Source organism: Cetorhinus maximus, chromosome 10 (assembly GCF_964194155.1).
Source record: "Cetorhinus maximus chromosome 10, sCetMax3.hap1.1, whole genome shotgun sequence".
Lineage (NCBI taxonomy): Eukaryota > Metazoa > Chordata > Chondrichthyes > Lamniformes > Cetorhinidae > Cetorhinus > Cetorhinus maximus.
The window spans coordinates 60,830,645-60,852,933 of record NC_135888.1 but is presented as its reverse complement, the minus strand read 5'-3'; the positions used below and the strand labels follow the sequence as shown (position 1 = coordinate 60,852,933).

Below are 22,289 nucleotides of genomic sequence, written 5' to 3'. Positions count from 1 at the left end.
CCCCCACACACACACACACCCCCAACCCCCCTACACACACCCCCAACCACCCCCCCCACACACACACACACCCCCAACCGCCCCCCCCGCGCCCCACCCCACAACCCTCACCCCCCACCCCACCCACTTGCCCCCCCACTTGCCCCCTGCCCCCCCACTTGCCCCCTGCCCCCCCCACCTGCCCCCTGCCCCCCCCCCACCTGCCCCCTGCCCCCCCCACCTGCCCCCTGCCCCCCCCCACCTGCCCCCTGCCCACCCCCACCTGCCCCCTGCCCCCCCACCTGCCCCCTGCCCCCCCCACTTGCCCCCCCCACCTGCCCCCTGCCCCCCCACCTGCCCCTTGCCCCCCCCACCTGCCCCTTGCCCCCCCCCACCTGCCCCTTGCCCCCCCCCACCTGTCCCTTGCCCCCCCCACCTGCCCCTTGCCCCCCCCCACCTGCCCCTTGCCCCCCCCACCTGCCCCTTGCCCCCCCCCACCTGCCCCTTGCCCCCCCCCACCTGCCCCTTGCCCCCCCCACCTGCCCCTTGCCCCCCCCACCTGCCCCTTGCCCCCCCCACCTGCCCCTTGCCCCCCCCCACCTGCCCCTTGCCCCCCCCCACCTGCCCCTTGCCCCCCCCCACCTGCCCCTTGCCCCCACCCCACCTGCCCCTTGCCCCCCCCACCTGCCCCTTGCCCCCCCCCCACCTGCCCCTTGCCCCCCCCCCACCTGCCCCTTGCCCCCCCCCACCTGCCCCTTGCCCCCCCCCCACCTGCCCCTTGCCCCCCCCCCACCTGCCCCTTGCCCCCCCCCCACCTGCCCCTTGCCCCCCCCCCCACCTGCCCCTTGCCCCCCCCCCACCTGCCCCTTGCCCCCCCCCCCACCTGCCCCTTGCCCCCCCCCCCACCTGCCCCTTGCCCCCCCCCCCACCTGCCCCTTGCCCCCCCCAACACCTCCTCATCAACCCAACCCCCCCCCCCCGCCACCCGCACAAGTTTGTGCCGGCTCTTTGAAACAACCAATTAGTCCTATTTTCCCCACTCTTATCCCATTGCTGTGCTTTTTCCCCCTTTTCCAGTACACATCCTATTCCCTTTTGTGAGGTATAATTGAATCTGCTTCCACCACTATGTCAGGCAGTGCATTGCAAATCATGACCAACTCGCTGTGTAAACAAAAACTCTCCTCATCTCCCTTGTGGTTCTTATCTTAATTATCATATCAATTATCTTAATAGCCAATTATCTTAAATCTGTATCCTCTGGCTATTGACCTTCCTGCCAATGGAAACAGCTTCTCCTCATTTACTCTAACCAAACCCTTCATAATTTTGAATGCTTCTATTAAAGCTAATAGCATTGAAGCATTGGAACCATTATTTGATCTAATCATTGCAACAGGAGACAAAATTTTTCCAAAAAAAATAGAGAAAACTTCTTACTTCTCTTCATTATAATCCTACTCTGACAAAACAAACTCGAGTGTCATAAATTGCAGAGAATGACAGGCATCTAAGCTGTTATTTTGTTAACTTCAGCCTATTCACCTGCTCTAAAATTTATATTCAGATGTTTTGTGTCCTTGTCTAAATCTGTTTAAGTCACCTCTTTCTCTGATTACATTGATGGAAAGCAACCCCAGTACAACAGTAACCCTCTAGCTTGACCCACTGAAATGCCATCAGTTTATGAGCGAAAGGCATTGGCAAGAGGAATTTATTTTCTGTAACACAATTGGATAGTAAGTTTTCAGAACGGTGAAATAAATAATAACGTGTCATATGTGGACTGTCTCCTGCTTTAAAGATTATCCATGCTTCCACTCACCCCCAAACTCTGAATATACTGTTTGTCAAATAACATGTGATACAATGGATAATGGCTGGAGCATGGTATAAAGCAGTCGCATCTCAAAGATTCAGATACCTTAAAATATAAGAATGATCTTTCAGTGGCATATCTAGGTCATTGGAATTCCCTAATGTGCATGTCTTTTTGTAAATTTCCTACCCATTGACCTAATGTTTCAAGCTGGACAATTTAGCAGGTAAGGCACATAGCGTGAACATCAAAGATTTTCAGCTCAGTAATACTATGGGTTATGAGAGTAAAGCTTCCTCTACGCTGTCCCATAAAATGGTCTTGGGGCAGGTACATCATGGGGTTAGATACACAGTAAAGCTTCTTCTACACTATCCCTTTAAACACTCCTCGGGCAAGTACAATCGGTTTCACATACAATACCCATCAAACACTCCCAGGTTAGGTGTGGCATGGGTTAGTTACAGGATAAAGCTCTCTCTACAGTGTCACCATCAAACACTCACAGGTTAAGTATAGCATGGGTTAGTTGCAAAGTAAAGCTCTCTCCACAGTATCCCCATCAAACATTCTCAGGTTAAGTACAGCATGGGTTAGTTATAGAATAACACTCCCTCTACACTCGCAGGTAAACCACATCCTGGGCAGGTACAATGAATTCCCTCTGCACAGTTTCATGAAACAGTCCCAGGGCAGGTACAGCATGGGATGGATGTAGAGTATATCTCCCTCTATACTGTCTCATCAAACAAGCCCAGGACAGGTGCAGCGCGAGTTAGATGTAGTCATTTTGCACTGTCACATCAAATAACCCCAGAGCAGGTACAGCGCTTTTAAAAAAAAAATTGTTCTTGGTAAAATAAAAAGATTTATTAACAATGTCTAAGTGCCCTTGAGAAGGTGGTGGAGAGTTGCCTTTTTGAAGTGCTGCAGTCCATGGTAAAATAAAAAGATTTATTGATAATATCTAAGTGCCCCTGAGAAAATGGTGGTGAGCTGCCTCCTTGAACTGCTGCAGTCCATGTGGTGTAGGTACTTCCACAGTGCTGGTAGGGAAGGAGTTCCAAGATTTTGATCCAGCAATGATGAAGGAATGGCAATATATTTCAAATCCAGGATGATGTTTGATTTAAACAGAAGCTTGGCAGCTTCTAGTCCTTTGAGGTGATAGAGGTCATGGTTTGGGAGGTGCTGTAGATGAAGCCTTGGCAGGTTGTTGCAGTGCATCTTGTAGATGGTAAACACTGCTGCCACTGTGCACTGGTGGTGGAGGGAGTGAATGTTTAAGGTCATGGATGGGGTGCCGATCAAACGGACTGCTTTGTCCTGGATGGTGTTGAATCCCTTGAGTGTTTTTGGAGCTGCACTCATCCAGGAAAGTAGAGAATATTCCATCACGTTCCTGAATTGTGCCTTGTAGATGATGGACAGGCTTTGGAGAATCAGGTGGTGAGTTACTCGTCGCAAAATTCCCAGCCTCTAACCTGCTGTTATAGCATATCACTGGTCCAATTAAGTTTCTGGACAATGGTGCATGACCACAGGATGTTGATGGTGGGGGATTGAGCAATGGTAATGCCAGTGAATATCACGAGAAGATGGTTAGACTTTCTCTGGCTGGAGATAGTCATTGCCTGTTACATGTGTGGCACGAATGCTATTTGCTGTTTATCATCCCAAGCCTGAATGTTGTCCAGCTTTTGCAGCATGTACGCATGAACTGCTTCATTAACTGAAGAATTGCAAATGGTGCTGAACATTGTGCAATCATCAGCAAACATTCCCATTTCTGACTTTATGTTGAAAAGAAAGTAATTGATGATAAAAATAGTTGGGCCTATGACACTGTGAGGAATTCCTGCACCAATATCCTTGGATAGAGATGATTGGACTCCAACAACCACAGCCATCATCCTTTATGCTTGATGTTACTCCGGCCAGTTGATGGATTTTCCTCTGACTCCCATTGACCTCAATATTTAGGGTTCCTTGATGCTCCACTTGGCCAAATGCAGCCTTGATGTCAACGTGAGTTACTCTACCTCACCTCTGGAATTCACCTATTTTGCCAGTGTTTGGATTGAAGCTATAATGAGGTCTGGAGCTGAGTGTTCAAAATCATGAGAGGCCTGGAGAGAAGAGAGAGAAACAGTTCCCGTTGGCCAAAAGATTGAGAACCAGAAGGTACTCATTTAAGGCGAATGGCAAAAGAAGCATCAACAACATGAGGAAAATCCTTTTTTCACAATTAGTGGATAGGATCTGGAATGCTCTGTCTGAGAGCTTGGTGGAGGCAGATTCGATCAAGGCCTTCAAAAAAAATTGGATAATTATATGAGGAACAAAAAATTGCAGGGCTGTAGGAAAAGTGATAGAGGTGCGGGGGGGGGTGGGGGTGTGGGTTGTAGTCAGTGGGGCTAGGTGAGTTGCCCTTGTAGGAAGCCAGCACAGACACAACTGGCCAAATGGCCTCCTTCTGTACTCTGGCCATTCTATAATTCTATACATGGTCAACTGAAGAGGTCACTAGTTATAACCCTCTATTTCTTGAACTCTGACAATCTTCTGTTAATTGTACATAGCTTTAGTTCCTAGGCCCAACTTTATTTCCGAAAGCTCAACTATCGATACAGTACTCACCACAGCAAAGCAAGAATTGCTTTGTGTAAACTTGCATGAGGATTCCATACTTATTGCCATTAACAAATGGAACATTAATATTTGACGACTACTGCCCTTGATAATTGAAAATATTTCAGTCATGAATAATTGAAGTACTTTGATTACAAAGACTAAAAATCAACTTTGTGTGATTTGTAAAACTAGCACACAGCTTCAAAAGAACTCTCATTAAAACAACTTGTACTATGTCTTAAAACTCAGCATTTGTATGTATATATTTTCAGGGCAGTTATAAGAATCTTCCTTCTCTATTCACTCAGGGAACTAAATTTACTTGTTTTTTCTTTATGCTGTGAATCCCATCAGCTTTTGGTGGATAGTTCTGTAACCATTAAGAAATCAATTGTTGAAGAAAGGAAAGGCGGATGCAATTCCACCAGTGTTCTCATTTAGCCTTGCACTAATATACTTGACCATGGCACTTAGAAAAAATTAATTTCATCCAATTTAATATGCATGAGCAGACCTAAGCAGTAGTTATGCACAGTCAGATAACTAGATTGAAGTACAAATAGTTTGAGTCACAAAAAGGCTCAGTGCTGTTGGCAATGTCATCGATATGGTACTGTCTCCAAAATTGGATTATAAGTAAGTGGCTAGTTTAAATATATGTTTCTGTGAGGCAAAAATAACCTACGTAGGAAGATGGGACTTAGGTGCAGGAGTAGGCCATTCGGCCTTCAAGCCTGCTCCGCCATTAAATAAGATCATGGTTGATCTGGTTGTGGTCTCAACATCACTTTCCTGTCTGCCCCCCATAACCCTTGGCTCCCTTGTCTATCAAAAATGTATCCAACTCTGCTTTGAATAAATTCAACGACCCAGCCTCTACTGCCTTCTGAGGAAGAGAATTCCATATACTAATGACCCTCTAAGAGAAAAAATGCTCCTCATCGTCATCTTAAAAGGGAGACATCTTATTTTGAACTGTGTCCCCTACTTCTAGTCTCTCTCTCAAGAGGAAACATTCCCCCTGTGTCCACCTGTCAAGTTCCCCCAGGACATTATATGTTTCAATAAGATCGTCTCTCATTCTTCGGAGTTCCAATAGGTATAGGCCCAACCTGTTCAACCTTTCTTCATAAGATAAGCCCTTCATCCCAAGAATGAGTCGATTGAGCCTCCTCTGAATTGTTTCTGACATATTTTTATCTTATTCAAATAAGGAGACCAAAACTGTGCACAGCATTCCAGATGTGCTCTTCCCAAGGCCTTGTACAGCTGCAATAAAACTTCCCTATTTTGATATTCCAGAAACGTCAACATTCAATTTGTCTTCCTAATCACTTGCTGTACTTGCATACTAACTTGTTGTGATTCATGTACCAGTACATCCCTGACAGGATTGTCTATAACAGGGCTGCGGAGCATAACTCAGTGTAGTCTCATATCAGAATCTTACCCAGAGTGCAATAAGAAGAAGCCAAAATGGAGACCGGTCACTCATGGGCAAAGTGCAATGTTCCAAATTGTGTTTCACTGAGATGTGCAGGAGAGAATCTCCTCTTTAAGCATCAAATACGTTTTGTAAAAAAAAGCAAAACTAATAAGTTAATTTACTCCAAGTTCTAGTTTTGTTTTCTTGTTTCTATTGACCTTTCCTCCACTGAAACCAGTGGCCTGTGTTGGGATGGGTGGTGCAGTGGCTAGTACTCCAGGCAGGCCTAGAGGCCAGGGTGATGGAGGGTGGGAGATGGGGATGCACAGGTTGTGGGGGGGGGGGGGCTTCTTCTCCACCTGTGTGCTGCAGCAGCAGCAGACCACCCTACAGAGGCTCCTCCCTTCCTCAACAGTGGTGGCCCAGCTGCAGAACCCATTTTTTCTTCAGTTAATAAAAAGGAGAGAAGGCACCTTCATTTTGAAGCACCCTGGCTCTCATTTATCTGCCATGGCATCTTGCTGCTCCTTTCAATGCCTCTGCCAGCTTCAGGAACCCACACACCTTGCTTAATTGGACAGCAAGCCTGCCCCTCAGGCTATTAATTGGCCAGTCTGGAGAAAATCACAACAAATTTCTGTTTCCCACGCGGTGCAAGCATTTGACCCACATTTCAGCCTGATGATAGGATTCAGAAGCCCACAGAGAGATCCTACCCCTGATGTTTGAAAGATTCAGCTCACAGTTCAGTTTTTGTACGACATTCGGGGGGGCAGGAGGCTCTTACAGGAAAATTGAGTTGAGCCCACAACCAGATCAGCCATGAGCATATCAAATGGCAGTGTGGGCTTAAAGGGTTATGTTGACCTACTCCTGCTCCTAAATCCTATGTTCCTACAGTCTGGTGTAGGACTGAGGAATACAGCCCATCTAAGGTCCCCTTAGGCGTGAGCACTAGTGTGCATAGAAGCCACAGTTACGTTCAGCATTCCAAAGCTGGAGTCGAGATGAGGGGGTGGGGTGCTGGGGGTGGATAGGTGGAAATTATCCTGGCTCCCTGCTCCTTCTTGCTATCCATTAACCCTAGCTGGAAAGTACATGTGTAAATGTTGAGTGGGAACAGGGTCAGTTCAGGTATCAGGATGCCCCCCAACAATTGAATCTAGACATCAATAAATGCTAACGTATAGGCATGAAAAGCATTCAAAAAGGAAAATAGGATGTTGGGCCTTATCTCAAATGATGTGGAATATAATAAGGAGGAAGTGTGCTTCTGTTGTATAGACCCTTGGTCAGACCCAATCTGGAGTATTGCATTCAGTTCTGGGGACCTCAGGAAGACTGCCAGTGTCAGCGGAGTTCCAGTGCAAATTCATCAGAATGATACTGGAGCTTCGAAGGTTATATATGAGGACCAGTCACGTAAACTTGGTTCGTGTTCCTTTGAGTTTAGAAGATTGAAGGGTGATCTGGCTGAAGTGTTTAAATGATAAAAGGGAGTCAGTAGGATAGTTACAGGAAAGTTACTTCTTCTGGTGGGGAGTCCAGAACTAGGGGCAAAATCTTAAAATAAGAGCCAGGCCTTTTGAAGCCAATGGAATTGAAAGTTGGGAGAGGTATTTAAACATGTGACTGAGTTGATAGTGTACACTTTATACTATGCTAAAAGTCTAAATGACCCGAAGTGTATTTTTCCAGTAATCAATCTCAAAATATTGAATTCAATGTTTGCAGTAACTTTTGGAAATTTACAAGTGGTGCTGCCAGTCTTGGGACCCTCAATTCCCAATCATCATCTCCCTAGCAATTGCTCTAATCCCCTCACTCACTGTTTACCGACCTCAGGAACTCATCAATGAGACCGTTACAGCCTGACTCTTGCAACGAGCAGAACTTTCCTCCATGATAATCTGTGTGCCAGGACAAGTCTGCCCGAAGCAAGGCAAATCAGTCATTAAGACTGCTCAAAGCTGCTCTTATGAATAAGATTCAACACTGCTTTAAAAATTGAAACAAAACTAGCAATTAGCCGTCAAAAGCATGATTTAGATAAATCTTCACTTACAGAATCTCTGACTTGATGAAATTTGCCCGTTGAAATGATTTAATTGACAAGTCTAATTTATAATCCAGAGACACACTTGACTTTGCAATCACCCAGTGAACATAATCATGATTTAATGGCATAAAGAGAGGAAACAAAGATTGGAGGCGTAAGGAAAATGAAACCCATCCATAATTTAATCTGCAACCTCATTGAACACTAGTTCTGCTGTTCTTGGCTTTTATCATATAAATGGCATTAAGGACAGCACTTCAGTGTTCCTGATAACATTTCTTCATGCTAAAATGAAAAGGACTTCACCACAGCATAACGAAGCTGATCCAGAATCCAAGAGAACTATTAAACTGAATCAGGTTACTGATTACCAAAATCAAACAGCAAGTTTGGCCGCTTAAGGCCAAGTAAGGGCACCACATGGTTGAATCATTTGATGAGTTCTTCACATTAGCTTTCACAAGGCAGCCAAGAAGAGTGCGGAGGCCAGGCTGTGCTGGCTGAGACATCAGTGTAAACATTACTGAATATAGACAGCAACAACAACAAAAAGTATTGATAAAACGTAATGCTGGGCCCTGACAGAGCTGATGGATTGGATTTCGATACAAATTATTTGTACTTCCACGTAAACTGCAGGGAACCCAAAAACTGGAAGGCTTCCAATTTCCCACTGGTTTTCAAGAAGAAATAGGGGTGAAACAGGAGAGACTGTCACTTAGAAAGGCACAAGTTGATCAGGGATAGTCAGCATGGTTTAATTAGGGGAAGATCGTGTCTTACTAACTTAATAGAATTTTTTGAGGAAGTAACAAGGAGGATTGATGAGGGTAGTGTAGTGGATGTTGTCTACATGGATTTCAGTAAGGCATTTGAAAAGGTCCCACATGGCAGACTGAGCAAGAAACTGAGATCCCATGGGATACAGTAAAAGGTGGCAAGTTGGACCCAAAATTGACTCAGCGACAGGAAACAAAGGGTAATGTCGATGAATGTTTTTGCGAATGGAAAACGGTTTCCAGTGGTGTTCCACAGGGCTCAGAAGGTGGCAGGACAGGTGAATAAGGTGGTAGAGAAAGAATGTGGAACGTTTTCCTTTATTGGACGAGGTATTGAATACAAAAGCAGGGATGTAATGATGGAACTGTATAAACCGCTGGTTAAGCCACAGCTGGAACTTTGTGTACAGTTCTGGTCAACACATTACAGGAAGGACATAATTGCTCTGGAGAAAGTGCAGAGGAGATTTACAAGAATGCTGCCAGGGCTTGAAAATTGCAGCTATGAGGAAAGTTTGGATAGGCTAGGGCTGTTTTCCTTAGAACAGAGGAGGCTAAGGGGTGACTTAATTGAGACGTACAAAATTATGAGGGGCCTAGAAAGGGTAGACAGTAAAGACTTGTTTCCCCTAGCTGAGGGGTCAATTACCAGGGGGCATAGATTTAAGGTGATTGGTAGAAGGATTAGAGGGGACATGAGGGAAAACTTTTTCACCCAGAGGGTGGTGGGCATCTGGAATTCACTGCCTAAATCAGTGGTTGAGGCTGAAATGCTCAACTCATTTAAAAGGTACCTGGATCTGTATCTGAAGTGCTATAACCTGCAAGGCTACAGACCAGGTGCTGGAAAGTGGGATTAAAATGAGTGGCTAGTTTCTTTTTCATCTTTTTCTGGCTAGCACATGCATGATGGGCTGAATGGGCTCTTCCTGTGTCATATCATTTCTATGGTTCTTTGGCTCTATGGGTGATATATTGAGAGTTCAAGGCCTGGAAACCTGGCTTCACTCATTGTCAAGGCAGAAAGCTACCCAGTGATGATTATAGGTATTATGGCTCATAACTTTACCCAGCTTTCCAGAAAATGCTGGCTGAAGTTCTCATAATGGTGGCTACCTTTGGAGGTTCTAAATGGGTAGAGTTTCTGCTTTGGCAGCAATGGATAATCTAGACACAAATTGCTCCCAAAATTGTGTTAGTTTTGAAAAGTCGTTCTTTCTGTCAAGTTTCCACATAAACTTATTTGCACATTGCAAAGTCTGTCATGAGCCAGTGCAATCGAACAGCATCTTACAGCGTAACTGTATTTTAAATTTTACTTTAAAAAATGTGCTGATGTATTTAAATTTGGTAATTTGGTTAGTACGGTTGAAAATGAATTTATCACAAAAAAATAAGCATTTTGTCAAACCAGATCTGAGAGTAACTGGATTTCAAATGACTGAAAATGACTTTAAAAAAATTTAGAGAGCCATTTGCTAGTTATAGTGGGGTACAGTAGCCTGTTTCTCAGTGAATTAATAAAAACATTCAAAAGCTTTTAAATCATGCTTATTTGTGTTCTTACACCAAAACAATAGGCCTATGTTTTTTAGAACCTTCTGGAAGGCCTATAAATGAGGCCAAATAGTGGATACTCCCAATGGTGATAAACTCTTTCCTGGGAATATGGCCAATTTTGTGAATTGGATCCTGCTTCTCACACAATGATTCTTAAACTAATGCAAAGGATTTTGGAAACTCAAGTTGTTGAATGTAATTCACACTAGAAAGTTCTGCAATCATGATGCCGATTTCAGGCAAATTGTACCAATAAACCAGCACGACCAAGTGAAAACGCTATCTGAGTATTTAACATTTGATACAGCCATTTTAAATGAAGGTGAGAATTCATGAAGGGGTAAGTTAGCTAGCTAATTGGTTGAGTAAATGGGTAATATAACAACAGATGGTGATGAATGTACAGGGGTTATGATGGAGAGCAATACCAAGTGGAACATAGAGGGATCTGAATTTGGACCTTTATCATTCATTACCTTGAGAAGAGGGAGGTATGGAACTAATGGGGTCAATTCTAATCCTATCTCAAATGGACAGTAATCTAGTGCAGCGGACCACATGCCTTCTGTAGTATTTGCCCAGTTTTCATTCCGTGAAATAATAATCAGGTTGACTCAGTGACGGACAGGTGTTTCCCTCTGCCAGATTCCCACCTATATGGTGGAGACGAGAACTTACCCTGACATCAATAGACTAACAGATGACAGTCAACTATATGAAGAGGCAACATGTGCGACTGAGACTGTTAATATTCAAAAGGGTACAAGGAGGCTTGAGTCAAAGGCTGACAAACTAAACTTAATGCAAGGAAATCCTACGTAACTGATTTGATTGTCAAAAATATTAATGATAACAATATTGGAAATGGTCATAGGTTTCAAACTAAAATATTTGGTGGTGTTTACTAAGCACTGTGAAAATACCAACGTAACAAGTTGGCTGACAACAGTGTGAATTATTTGACACATTAGAACAGATGGTCATCTGAGGCCTCATGAGATGTGCAGGGCTTTGCACTCTGCAGGCTTGGGTTGCAAATTCTGGTGCCTAGTTGACCTCAGGTGCCCCAATTTGCAGGGTGTCTGATTTCATCAATAAAGCTGCACTACAGACACGCATGGGCTCATTTCACAATTTAAATCTCATGGCTGGGTTGTGAACCCTGTGCCTTCAAAGCAAGGCCCTAGAGCACCAGTAAATAGAAATTGGGCATTCACAGCAGCTTGGGAACTATTCCACAGCCTCTTAAAGGACAGTAATGATTTTAAGCCAGGTACCCTGGGCTGAATTTTGCTCCATGCATTGTTTGGTTTTCTTGCACAAATCTCGCCATTTTAAAAAGTTCTTTGGAACTTCGTGCTATTCATTACTTTTGGTTGCTGCTCTTTCTTTACAAAGAGGAAAGGATAAGTATTCTGTTAGCAATGCTGATACAAAGAGGGAAGGAACATTGGGAATTCACTGTACTGATACCTGGGATGGAGAGGCTTATCTTACGAGGAAAGGTTGGACAGGGTGGGCCTGTGTTCATTGGAGTTTAGAAGAATGAGAGGTGATCTTATTGAAACATATAAGATCCTGAGGGGACTTGATAGGGTAGATGCTGAGAGGATGTTTCCCCTTGTGGGAGAGACTTGAACTAGGGGACACAGTTTAAAAACAAGGAGTCTCCCATTTAAGATGGAAATGAGAAGAATTTTTTTTCTCTCAGAAAGTCATGAGTCTTTGGAACTCTCTTCCCCAGTGAGTGCTGGAAGTAGGGTCAATGAATAGTTTTAAGCCAGTGGAAGATAGATTCATGACTAACAAGAGAGTCAAAAGTTATCAGGGGTAGGCAGAATGTGGAGTTGAGGCCACAATTAGATCAGCCTTGATCTTATCAAAAGGTGGTGTGGGCCTGAAGGGCCGAATGGACTTACTCATATAAACTCGGCCCCTTGAGCCAGCTCTGCCATCCAGTAGGATCCTGGCTGATCTGATTGTAACCTCAACTCCACACTCTTCCTCCTGCTCCTAATCCGTGTGTTTGTATTGTTTGAGTTCCAAACAAGGTGTATGATTGAAAATCAGGAAGTGGCGGTTGTGAAGGGCAAATAACCCCTCAGACATTCTGTCTATAAACATCAGCTTCTCTTGGCTCCTGAACCTGAACATGTTAGAGGAGTCTTGACTGCACCCCTCCACTTCACTAGATAGGTTGCCTCCAAGCTGAGCCATTTACAGGTCAGCAATCTGCACCTGGCATCTAGAGCAGGAATAGAGGCGAAGGTCACCACAACATGAGGCTTTCACGCTGCCTCATGCTTTCAAGCACCTTGAGGAGAGGCCTATCTCATCAAATAGCATGCAGTGCACTCTTGGCAAGGAAGTGACACCCGCAATGCTTACAAAGTTAACACCTTCCTCAGCTTTCTGTGATGGGAAGCATCAGCTAGAAACACAGGTTTCTGTCCCCAAGTGCAAATAATTGCATTGCTTTTGTGAGGAGAAATGCAATTGTGAGGTTTCTAGCAGTGCCTGACTATAGAAATCACCATGCACCTCTGTGGACATTACCCAGGATACTGAAATGAGGCAGTCTTTATTTTTTTTTTCTAGTTGATTCGGCAGGTGAGTTGTTACACACTCCTTAGCGGATTCCGACTTCCATGGCCACCGTCCGAGGCGGTCTTTATAGTGCAGCCTGCAATGCATGCATTAATTGAAGGCAGAACTGAGGCTTAATTGGGAAGGTGATATTATGACAACTCCAGTGTGCTCAGTTTTTATAAGCAAGATTCAATAGAGCAAAACTCATGAAATTCAGCAAGGGACAAGACATTACTAATTTGCATATGCAATGAAGGCCTATGATTACTTGTTATGTGGTCTCCTTGAACGCTCTCTCAACCATGCCTCGTAAAATCGATGTGAGACCTCACAAAATTTACTCTCATGGGTAATGAGGCCTCAACAAGGTTCATCCAAGGTTTCTTGAAGGCATCTGATCAACAATTAAAACAAGTAATTTCAACCAATGCAGTTCCTTGGTAAGACCACATTTAGCATATATGTCTGCCATTTTGGGCATTGTAACATCAAAATTGTTATGCAACAGAGTTCAGAGATCAGTGACAAGGCTAAATTCAAGATATAAACCCTTAAGAAGATCAAACTGAGCTTGTTCACGACAGCTAATTTGAAATGCAACCAACTTATTAAAGTTAACTCAATGTTGGTTGCACTGTTTAATTAATCCAATAAGTTAATTGCATTCAAATTATAGCTCATGAGGGCAATTGCCAAACGTCTTGCAATATTCAAGATTGTAGAATTTGTTTATGCTCACAGCTTAATAGTTAATTGAAGGGATTCCCACCAAAATTAATTGATGCTGTATTGCTTAACTTTTCATTTTAAAGAAGGGAAACTGGCCATATATCTTTTTAAGAGCAAAAGACAAGCTTACAAGTTGAGTGGCAATTAGACCATGGCTGATTTGTGTGGCTGTGGCTCAGTTCATAGCACCCTCGCCTTTCAATCAGAGGGTTGTAGGTTCATGTCCCACTCCCGGAAACCAAGAACTGTGATTGTACTCGAAAAGAGTTGCAATCTGTGACTGTTGATAACTCGAAAGAGCTCCATTTACCTGCCTCCTCGCTCAGTTTTGAAATGTTCAGTTGTACTCAGGCGGGATTTTCTGCCCCCATCCACCAATGGGATCGCCCAATGGACTTTCGGCTGGGCTGCAGGATCTCCCGTGTGCGTCCCGTCACGATGGGATTGGAAGATCCTGGCCTACTCGTCTCAACAGCTTTTTGAGGGAAAGAGTTCCAGATTTCACTACCTAGTGCTTCCTGATAACACCTCTTATTTCAAATCACTTAAACACCACAACTGGAACACCCTTAATCATCTTTACTCAAGGGAATACAAGCCTAGTCTGTGCAACCTGTCCCAATAATTCAAACTTTTTGCTCCAGTATCATTCTAGTGATTCTACACTGCACCCCTTCCAAGGTTATTATGTCCTTCCTGAGGTGCAGTGCTTAGAACTGAATGCTGTATTGTACTCTCTAACCAGAGCTTTATACAAAGATAGCATAAAACCCCTCCCCTTTTTATTCTAGCTCCCTTAAAGGCTAAAATTCATTAACCTATTTATTTTTCGTACTTGTTGACTCTTACTAATCCTTCCAAAATGCCCATGACAGGCGGGAGAGATTCCTGATCAGCCATATTGTTGCAGAGTGGTGTCCAAGCTATAGCCACTTGTCGCTTTCTGAAACAGACAGATGCCTATGGCCGGCAATGGTTAATTATGGATGGACTGACCTGTTCTCTAAATTTTAGTGGTTTCTGTACATAGATTTTAAAATCTATCTCCTCCTCTATTATTGGGAGTTCAGACAAATGTTTCCATGAATATTTTGCCTATTATTTGGCTACAGATTGTGAGAGCTTATTCCATGAATATTGCTACACTATTATCACAGGACCAGATTTAGCTAGAATAATTGCTTTCCCACCCTTAATATTGGGAAAGCAATCATCTGGAAATAGTTTGTTCTCCATCATTTCGCTAAAGAATGGTCTTTTGCGCTTAACATTTTGAAACCCTTGCAAGATCAATGAATCTGTAGCCAAGAAGGAGGCTGTTTGACTAATCATACCTGTGCCAGCTCTTTGAAAGACTGATTCAATTAGTCCCATTCTCCAGTTTTTCTACATAGCCTTATAAATCAATCCATTTTAAGTATATATCCCATTTCCTTTAGAAGTGTATAAGTACATGGGCCTCGGGGTTGATATCTTTTTGCATTATTTGGAATGACCAAACCAAATTTGAATTTTGGGCTCCATTTGGATTTCAGTAAGTGCAATATCTGACCAGCAGTCAGTATCGACAGCCATCGATCGATTATCTTATAACTCTGGCTCAATAACCTCTGATTAATATGAGAAAGTGTCAGAAATTTTTATTGGAAATTTGCTGGAGTTAGCAGATTTAAAGAAACAGCAACCTTTCACTCAATTTCTATGCATCAATATGGAGATGAAAATAAAACAACAAGGGAAATTCAAAGTAATTTGCAATTGAACTCTCACTGTGTACTATTTATAGTGTGGTGATTGGTGTTAAATTCCTGTTTAAGATTATTTAAGGGTAGTCATCAACTCCTTTATTTCAAGTTAATGATTCTGTTAAAATAGTGCAGACAGGGCCTTAGTCCAAAAACGGCAACCACTAAGCTAAAACTAATGCACAGAAGAAATATTATTATTAAGATACTATTTATTATTAAGATAGTCTTTTGGAGCTTAGCTTATGCATCCAGGAAGGAGATTGAGCGGTAAGATGATTTGAATCTTCAAAACACTGAAGAAAGCTGATGAAGTCAAATTTAAGCCCTACAAACTGGACAAGGTCTGAAATCGCTTTGTGTATTGTCAAGATTACAAGATCAAATATAAAGGTAAAGGAAAATTATCCCAAGATGATTTATGAGATACGCAATGGGGTCAAGAAAGGAAACAATGGAATGATACTTTGAAGAGATACATGAAGAGAACAGGTCAAAAGGGCATGGTTCATGGCTGCAAATAGGACCAGTGTAGAACAGACATAGGAAAACATTTCTTTATGTAGAACATGTTCAACGCCTGGAATTAGATGCTTAAGGAAAGGTGGTTGAGACAACATTTGAGTCATTCAAGAAAATGTTCCCTTTAATGAGGAATTGAGGAGAAATCTTTTTATGCGTTGTTCTGATCAGGCGTGCCTTGCCTGGAACGGTAATGGAAGCAGATTCAGTAATGATTTTCAATAGGTGAACCAGATATATACTTGAAAGGGAAAAATTTGTGGGGCTATGGCGAAGCGAAGGGGAAGCACTTTCAAAGAGACAGCACATACCCTATGGGCCAAGTAGCCTCCTTCTGTGGGGTATCATTCTATAACAGTAATCTGGAAAAATGAAATGAGATGAGAAATGAGAAAAAGCTTTATTGTGAGCACAGTGTTGATTGTTTAAGGGGCTATTCACTATTTGTGGTGAAAGGTATTTAGGTTTAGCTTTAGACTTTGGTCACAAACACATTCATAGTAATTTCCAAGTCCTCACTCACTCACTTTTCCAGAACCACTTCATCCAATTCAGGGTCATGGGGAGTCGGAGCCTATCTCAACAGGCAATGAGCGCTAGGCGGGGTACACCCAGGACGGGACGCCAGTCCATCATAGATTTCCAAGTCCTATTAGTCGGTATTTCAATATGATCATAATGAATGGCGGAGCAGGCTCGAAGGGCCAAATGGTCTACTCCTGCTCCTAGTTTCTACGTTTCTATAACTTATATTATATAGAGCCTTTAAAGTAATAAAAATTCCCAAGGCGCTTCACGGGAAACATTATAAATCTGAATATGACAGTAAGCCACACAAGGAGATATTAAGGTCAGATGACTAAAAGCTTGGTCAAAGAGGTAGGTTTTAAGGAGTGTCTTAAAAGAGGAAAGCGAGGTAGTGAGGCAGAGAGGAAGTGAATTCCAGAGCTTGGGGCCCAAATAACTGAAGGTGCAGCTACTAATGGGGGCAATTAAAATTGGGGGTGATCAAGAGGCCAGAATTAGTTGAATGCAGATATCTCAGATCAGTAGGGTTGGAGGAGATAACAGGGGGAGTGACAAAGCCATGAAGGAATTTGAAAACAAGGATAAGAAGTTTAAATTCAAGATGTTGCTTAACTGGGAGCCAATGTAGGTCAGCAAGTACAGAGGTGCTCGAAGGACAAGACTTGGTGTGAGTTAAGGCACGGAGCAACTGAGTTTTGGGTGACCTTAAGTTTACAGGGGATAAAATGTGGGAGGCCAGCCAAGTGTGCATTGTCAAAGTGAGAGGTAACAAAGGTATGAATCAAAGCTTCAGCAGCATATGAGCTGAGACAAGGTTGAAGCTGGGTAATGTTACAGAGGTGGAAATAGACAATCTTTAAAGGTGCAAATATGTGGTTGGACTTTCACCTCAAATAAGACACCAAGGTTGTAAACAAACTGGTTTAATCTCAAACTGCTGCTAGGGTGAGGAATGGAGTCCATAGCTAGGGAAGGGAATTTGGAGCAGGGATCCCAAAAATAAACTAAAACATTACAGCCCTAAAGTACAATCATCATTTGTATATAACTGTATCGATTGTAGAAATTCTACATGAGTCTTTATGGACCAAATTTTTGCCATGGAGATGGGAAGCTCCAGTTGGGAAATCTCCTGACTCAACAGACCTGTCTCCATGGAAACTAGGCCCGCACACATGATGTTCGCTCTGGGGTGGGAGATGTAGGAACATGATTGGGTTGGATCTGCTGCCTCCAGGGGTCATTTTGAGGTGGCAAATGAAGCAGGCAAGTGTTCAAGGTGAGCTTGTTAGAAGGCCCACCTCAGTTCTCTGAGACTTTGGTCCTGTTTTATAAAAGGCTGCTAGGTATCTAGCCCTCACCTGCCTACACAGCCCCCATGCCACCTCATAACCCCCCCATGGACACCCATGCCACCTCCATGCCATGTCATATCTACATGCCACCTCCATAGCCACTATGGTCAGACCTCAGGAGCCATGCGGAGAGGAAAAAAAATAAAGTAACAATCTGAGAGAACCCTCACTCATACATACTCAATGCAGAAAGAAAAACTCTCATTCATCAAATCCATTGAAATATTTTAAATTCCTCAAGTGGTTAATCTGTTATAAAAACAAACAAACTTCTATTTACTAACCATTCCAAAGACAGCTAAACCTTTAATATGCCCTTAAAACTGCCAATCAAAATGTGAACTCAGCACCCACCACCTCCCCTCCTCCCCCACCAAAATGAGATTAGTAGCTTTGGAGATTTTGAAATGCAGCAAAGTATTCATAATGGGCTCAGCTATATTTAGGAAATGTCAACAATTAAGTCTATTGAAACTGCAGGAACAGATGCAAATGTTTTTTTCTTAGCTATACTAGATGGCCCATCAATAAATGTACTCCAGCAGCGTGTGTTTTTTTTTAACTCTAACTGACAGCTGCAACATAGTTTTTATCATGTTATAAAGGGCTGAGGATTTTAATAACTTCAGATCATTACATTTTAACAGACCTTATCTACCCTTCAAGAACATTTATATCTCCTTCATCAATTTGTGACTCCCACACTGTTGGTTAAGGCCATTGGAATAGTTCTAATTTCAAATGGCATGCTGAGTTTATATTTCCTGTCCATGTGATTCACACTCTGCCCCATTCTCCCTGCTGTCAAAAATTGGATCTGCTGTATATGGGGGCAAGACTTCAGCATCTGGGTCCTGCCCACCATTTTTAAAGGTCTTGAGAATGATCAAGACTCCACGGACAATCCAAACCTATGTCTTTGATGACTAATGGTCAAGAATCCTCTATGGGAAAAGTGCTCTAATTGGGAAAGTCCAGGTAATTTGTTAAACTGATGAAGCCATTTGTAAGTGATTGTAAATTTCATGCTCTCCAGGTCAGTGTTTGGATTTCCTGTGGCTGCAGTAAAGTCTACATAAAAGATTATAATAGTTATCTATTGCAATAAGCCATGGGGTAGACAGTTAGCTAACATTCTGGACATTGGCCTATTCTTAGTATCAATGGAAAGGTAATTGCTTGGAGATACTTCTGCTCTTCAGCATTACTTCACTAGAATTGCAATGGAAAGACCATTTACGTTAGAAATGATGGCAGAAAAGGAGCAGTCCCAGCCAATGTATCTCATCCAATTCAGGAAGAAAGGGTTTGAATTTTTGTATGCCAGAAATAATGTTGTTTTGGATCCTTTTGATTTGCAAGATCATTCTGACAAAAACAAATGTAATGAGTAATATTACAGGCAAGTAAATGTTATCCCCCTGGGGGCAAGCTACAAAGATACTTTCAAGCATTCAGTAGCAGCATCAAGTTCTTTTGAACCAAGTCTAACAATGTTAAATACAAAATAGGGTTCCCTCTGCAAAGCCCCTATCTCAGAAGATCACCTTTACTGCAACAGTGTGACATTCTTCCATTCCCTACAACCCTGCCTTTATGTATTCTCTGCGAGTTTGTTTTTATTCTTTCATAGGGCGCCAGCATCGCTGGTAAGGCCAGCATTTGTTGCCAATCCCTAATTGCCCTTGAACTGAGTGGCTAGCTAGGGGGCAGTTAAGAGTCAACCACATTGCTGTGGGTCAGGAATCATGTGTAGGCCAGACCAGGTAAGGATGTCAGATTTCCTTCCCTAAAGGCCATTAGTGAACCGGATGGGTTTTTATGACAATCAACAATAGTTTAATGGTCATCATCACTAGCTGCATATTCCGTATTTATTAATTTATTAATTGAATTTAAATTCCACCAGCTTCCATGGCGGGGTTTAAACAGATGTCTCCAGAGCATTAGACTGGGCCCCTGGAGTACTAGTCCGATGATATCACCACTCTGCCACCATCTCCCCTCCCCAGAGAACTGGCACCTTTGTTTTGTACATTGGGTATTTTTCTACTGCAAGCTGGAATGAGTCTATCCAAAGTTTTTAATGTACAGAGGAGGTTTTCATCTTTGTAGACTGGGAATGGATTTGGGCATAGGTCCCAGAGGCAAAAAGCTAGTGTCTAAACTCAATACACCAACAATAGTCGAAGGAAATGAAGGGAAGTGTCACATATTGCTAGTGTTAACTTTTGGCACTGACACAGTTATATTTTTAACTGGCAGCAGTTTTATTTGATCTATCTGTATTTTTCCCCAGTGTAGAATATGACTTTAGACAACAGGAAGGCAGATTCCATCAAGTGCTACGAGCCCTGGAAAGCGAAGATGAAAGTTCACACCAACCGCATTTGCCCAGAGGGAACACAGATACACAGACTAGTCAGAAACAAGAGCTGAAGAGTAAAACACGCAAGCCTAAGAAAGCCTGCTTTTGGTGTTTGTGAGTGATTGCTGTCAAGATTGTTGCCGTGAAATGAGTTTTTATTTTGTCCCTTGCAACTTTTGTAAATTAATGTGCATTGAGGGGCACCTTGTACATTTTGGGGCAAGCTGCGATCAGTTGCAGCATGTGAACCAAGTAACGCAGTTGCCACGGCTACGAGCGAAGAAAGAGGCAAGACGCGAAGAGTGGAGAGGTGAGAAAATTTGCAAAGAGACCTGATGCACCATCATATAACTGTGCAGTGAAGTGACACCTGCCTAGTGTAGGTGACCTATAACACCCAACAGATTATGCCAATCAGTACAAGCTGATGGATCGCAGTAGAACTACATTTGGTAAATGCAGCACTCTGTCTAATAATTATTTTTGATTAACTAACAGAATAAAACATAGCAATAATGAATGTTGTGGAGCATTTAAGCTTCCAAGTCAGCTGGTGAAATCAATTCAGTCTAATAATAAGGACTGCAGCCTCATTCATTATTGACATTTGCGCAGAGGGTAATGTTTGTATTCCCGTGTTTTCAAATGGTCATTCTCTTACTGCTTCTAAATGGCATATTTAGCATTGCAATTTTCCACTCTCCATGTATAAGCGGCACCCCCTTTGTATATAAAAGAAAATCCCCTCTTGGGAAACTGTGAGATGAAACCGAGAGTGCGGCAAAACTACAGAATTACTGGTTAATGTTCCACGGCAATCTGCTTGAGTCCACCCATAACCTTAAACTCTCTTTTTGTCCCAGGCATAATTTTCTCCAGCCTGTTCTATTTTAACCTAGAATTTACAGCACAGAAACAACCCATTCGGTCTAACAGGTCTTATGTTTATGTTCCACATGGGCCTCCTTCATGTCGCCATATTGTTCTATCCGTTCTCCCTTAGTGTAGTTCTGTTTAAAGCTGTGGCTCAGTTCATAGCACCCTTGCCTTTGAATCAGAGGGTTGTGGGTTCATGTCCCACTCCCAGAAACCAAGAACTGTGATTGTACTCGAAAGAGTTGCAATCTGTGACTGTTGATAACTCGAAAGAGTTTAAATGCACCTATGCTAGCCACCTCAACCACTACATGTGGTAGTGAGTTCCATATTATATCAGTCATATTTGTTCATAAGTCAAATACAGAATTTGATATAACCTAAATGCGCATGAAGGTGTGACAAATGCAGGGAAATACCAGGACTGGTTGATATGTTGTAAGCTAGAAACAGCTGCTAATGATAATTGTATATTTGTATAACAATCTATCTAACAGAGGCACTGATCCATCTAAAATAAATGGCTTAATGGCTGCATTAAGATCGACAGAGAAATATGTCACAAGAACACCTTAAATGTTTGTCCCATACTATCACTAACAAGCATTCAGGGGCTAATGTGCGGCCCCACATAAATCCCAAGGTCACATTTCTGCAAAATTACAAAGTGTACAACAAAAAATCCTCAAAGATTGATAAATGGAGAAGCACAATCCAAAATGCTCCTCTCGTCTCTCCACACATTGAAGCCCTACGTATGTGGTTTTATTCTGGTTAATCTGCTGTAGACATTGATATTTTCCCTAATGTGTGGACACAAACTTCAATTGTGGCCTAGCCAGTGGTTTATAAAGGTTTAAATTGTGATGAACAGTCTTAACTGAATATTTCTGTAGAACAAACTCTCAATTTGCAATTTACTAAAAAAAATTGAAATTGTGCCATTAATTTTATATTCTTCATGATAAGCAGTATCAGCACAGTAAAACATTCCAGAAATCCATGGCTTCTAATTCAGATGCTGGAAGAGCTACTGTGTGGTTCCTGCATTTTCTGCTCTTATTTTGGTTTCTCAGTGCTTGCAGTTTTTCCTTTTATCTTTTCTCATTTCAGTGCAGGTTCCAGGAAATTCCAGCCATGTATAATAGTATTAAAGCTGTTTCTGATACCAGTCACATTTTGTGTAATATTAGTGTTAAGTTCAGCATTGTACTATGTGAATTGAAAATAATTAGAAGGTGACATGGGTTAATCCTGGAAGGCAGAGATTTACTTAAGCCTACTATTACCTACAATTACCATTGAGAACCACAGGTGAAAA

At 42.6% G+C, this 22,289-nt stretch overlaps 2 protein-coding genes across 4 annotated transcripts in view; one reads left to right on the top strand and one right to left on the bottom strand.

The window, feature by feature from the left end:
* Positions 1–22,289, bottom strand: part of dock2 (dedicator of cytokinesis 2) — a 634,661-nt gene that overhangs the window by 325,990 nt on the left and 286,382 nt on the right. The gene's annotated exons all lie outside the window — the stretch shown is intronic.
* Positions 1–22,289, top strand: part of LOC144685723 (protein INSYN2B-like) — a 120,250-nt gene that overhangs the window by 68,068 nt on the left and 29,893 nt on the right. Inside the window, exon 4 of one of the 3 annotated variants that reach the window (XM_078550541.1) lies at positions 20,024–21,523. The exons of 1 other annotated variant lie outside the window; for it this stretch is intronic. In XM_078550541.1, coding sequence (XP_078406667.1) covers positions 20,024–20,210 — 187 coding nt within the window. In that variant the 3' untranslated portion in view covers positions 20,211–21,523. Of the gene's footprint in view, positions 1–20,023; positions 21,524–22,289 lie in introns of those variants that run through there. One more of the 3 variants, XM_078550543.1, reaches the window with a different exon arrangement.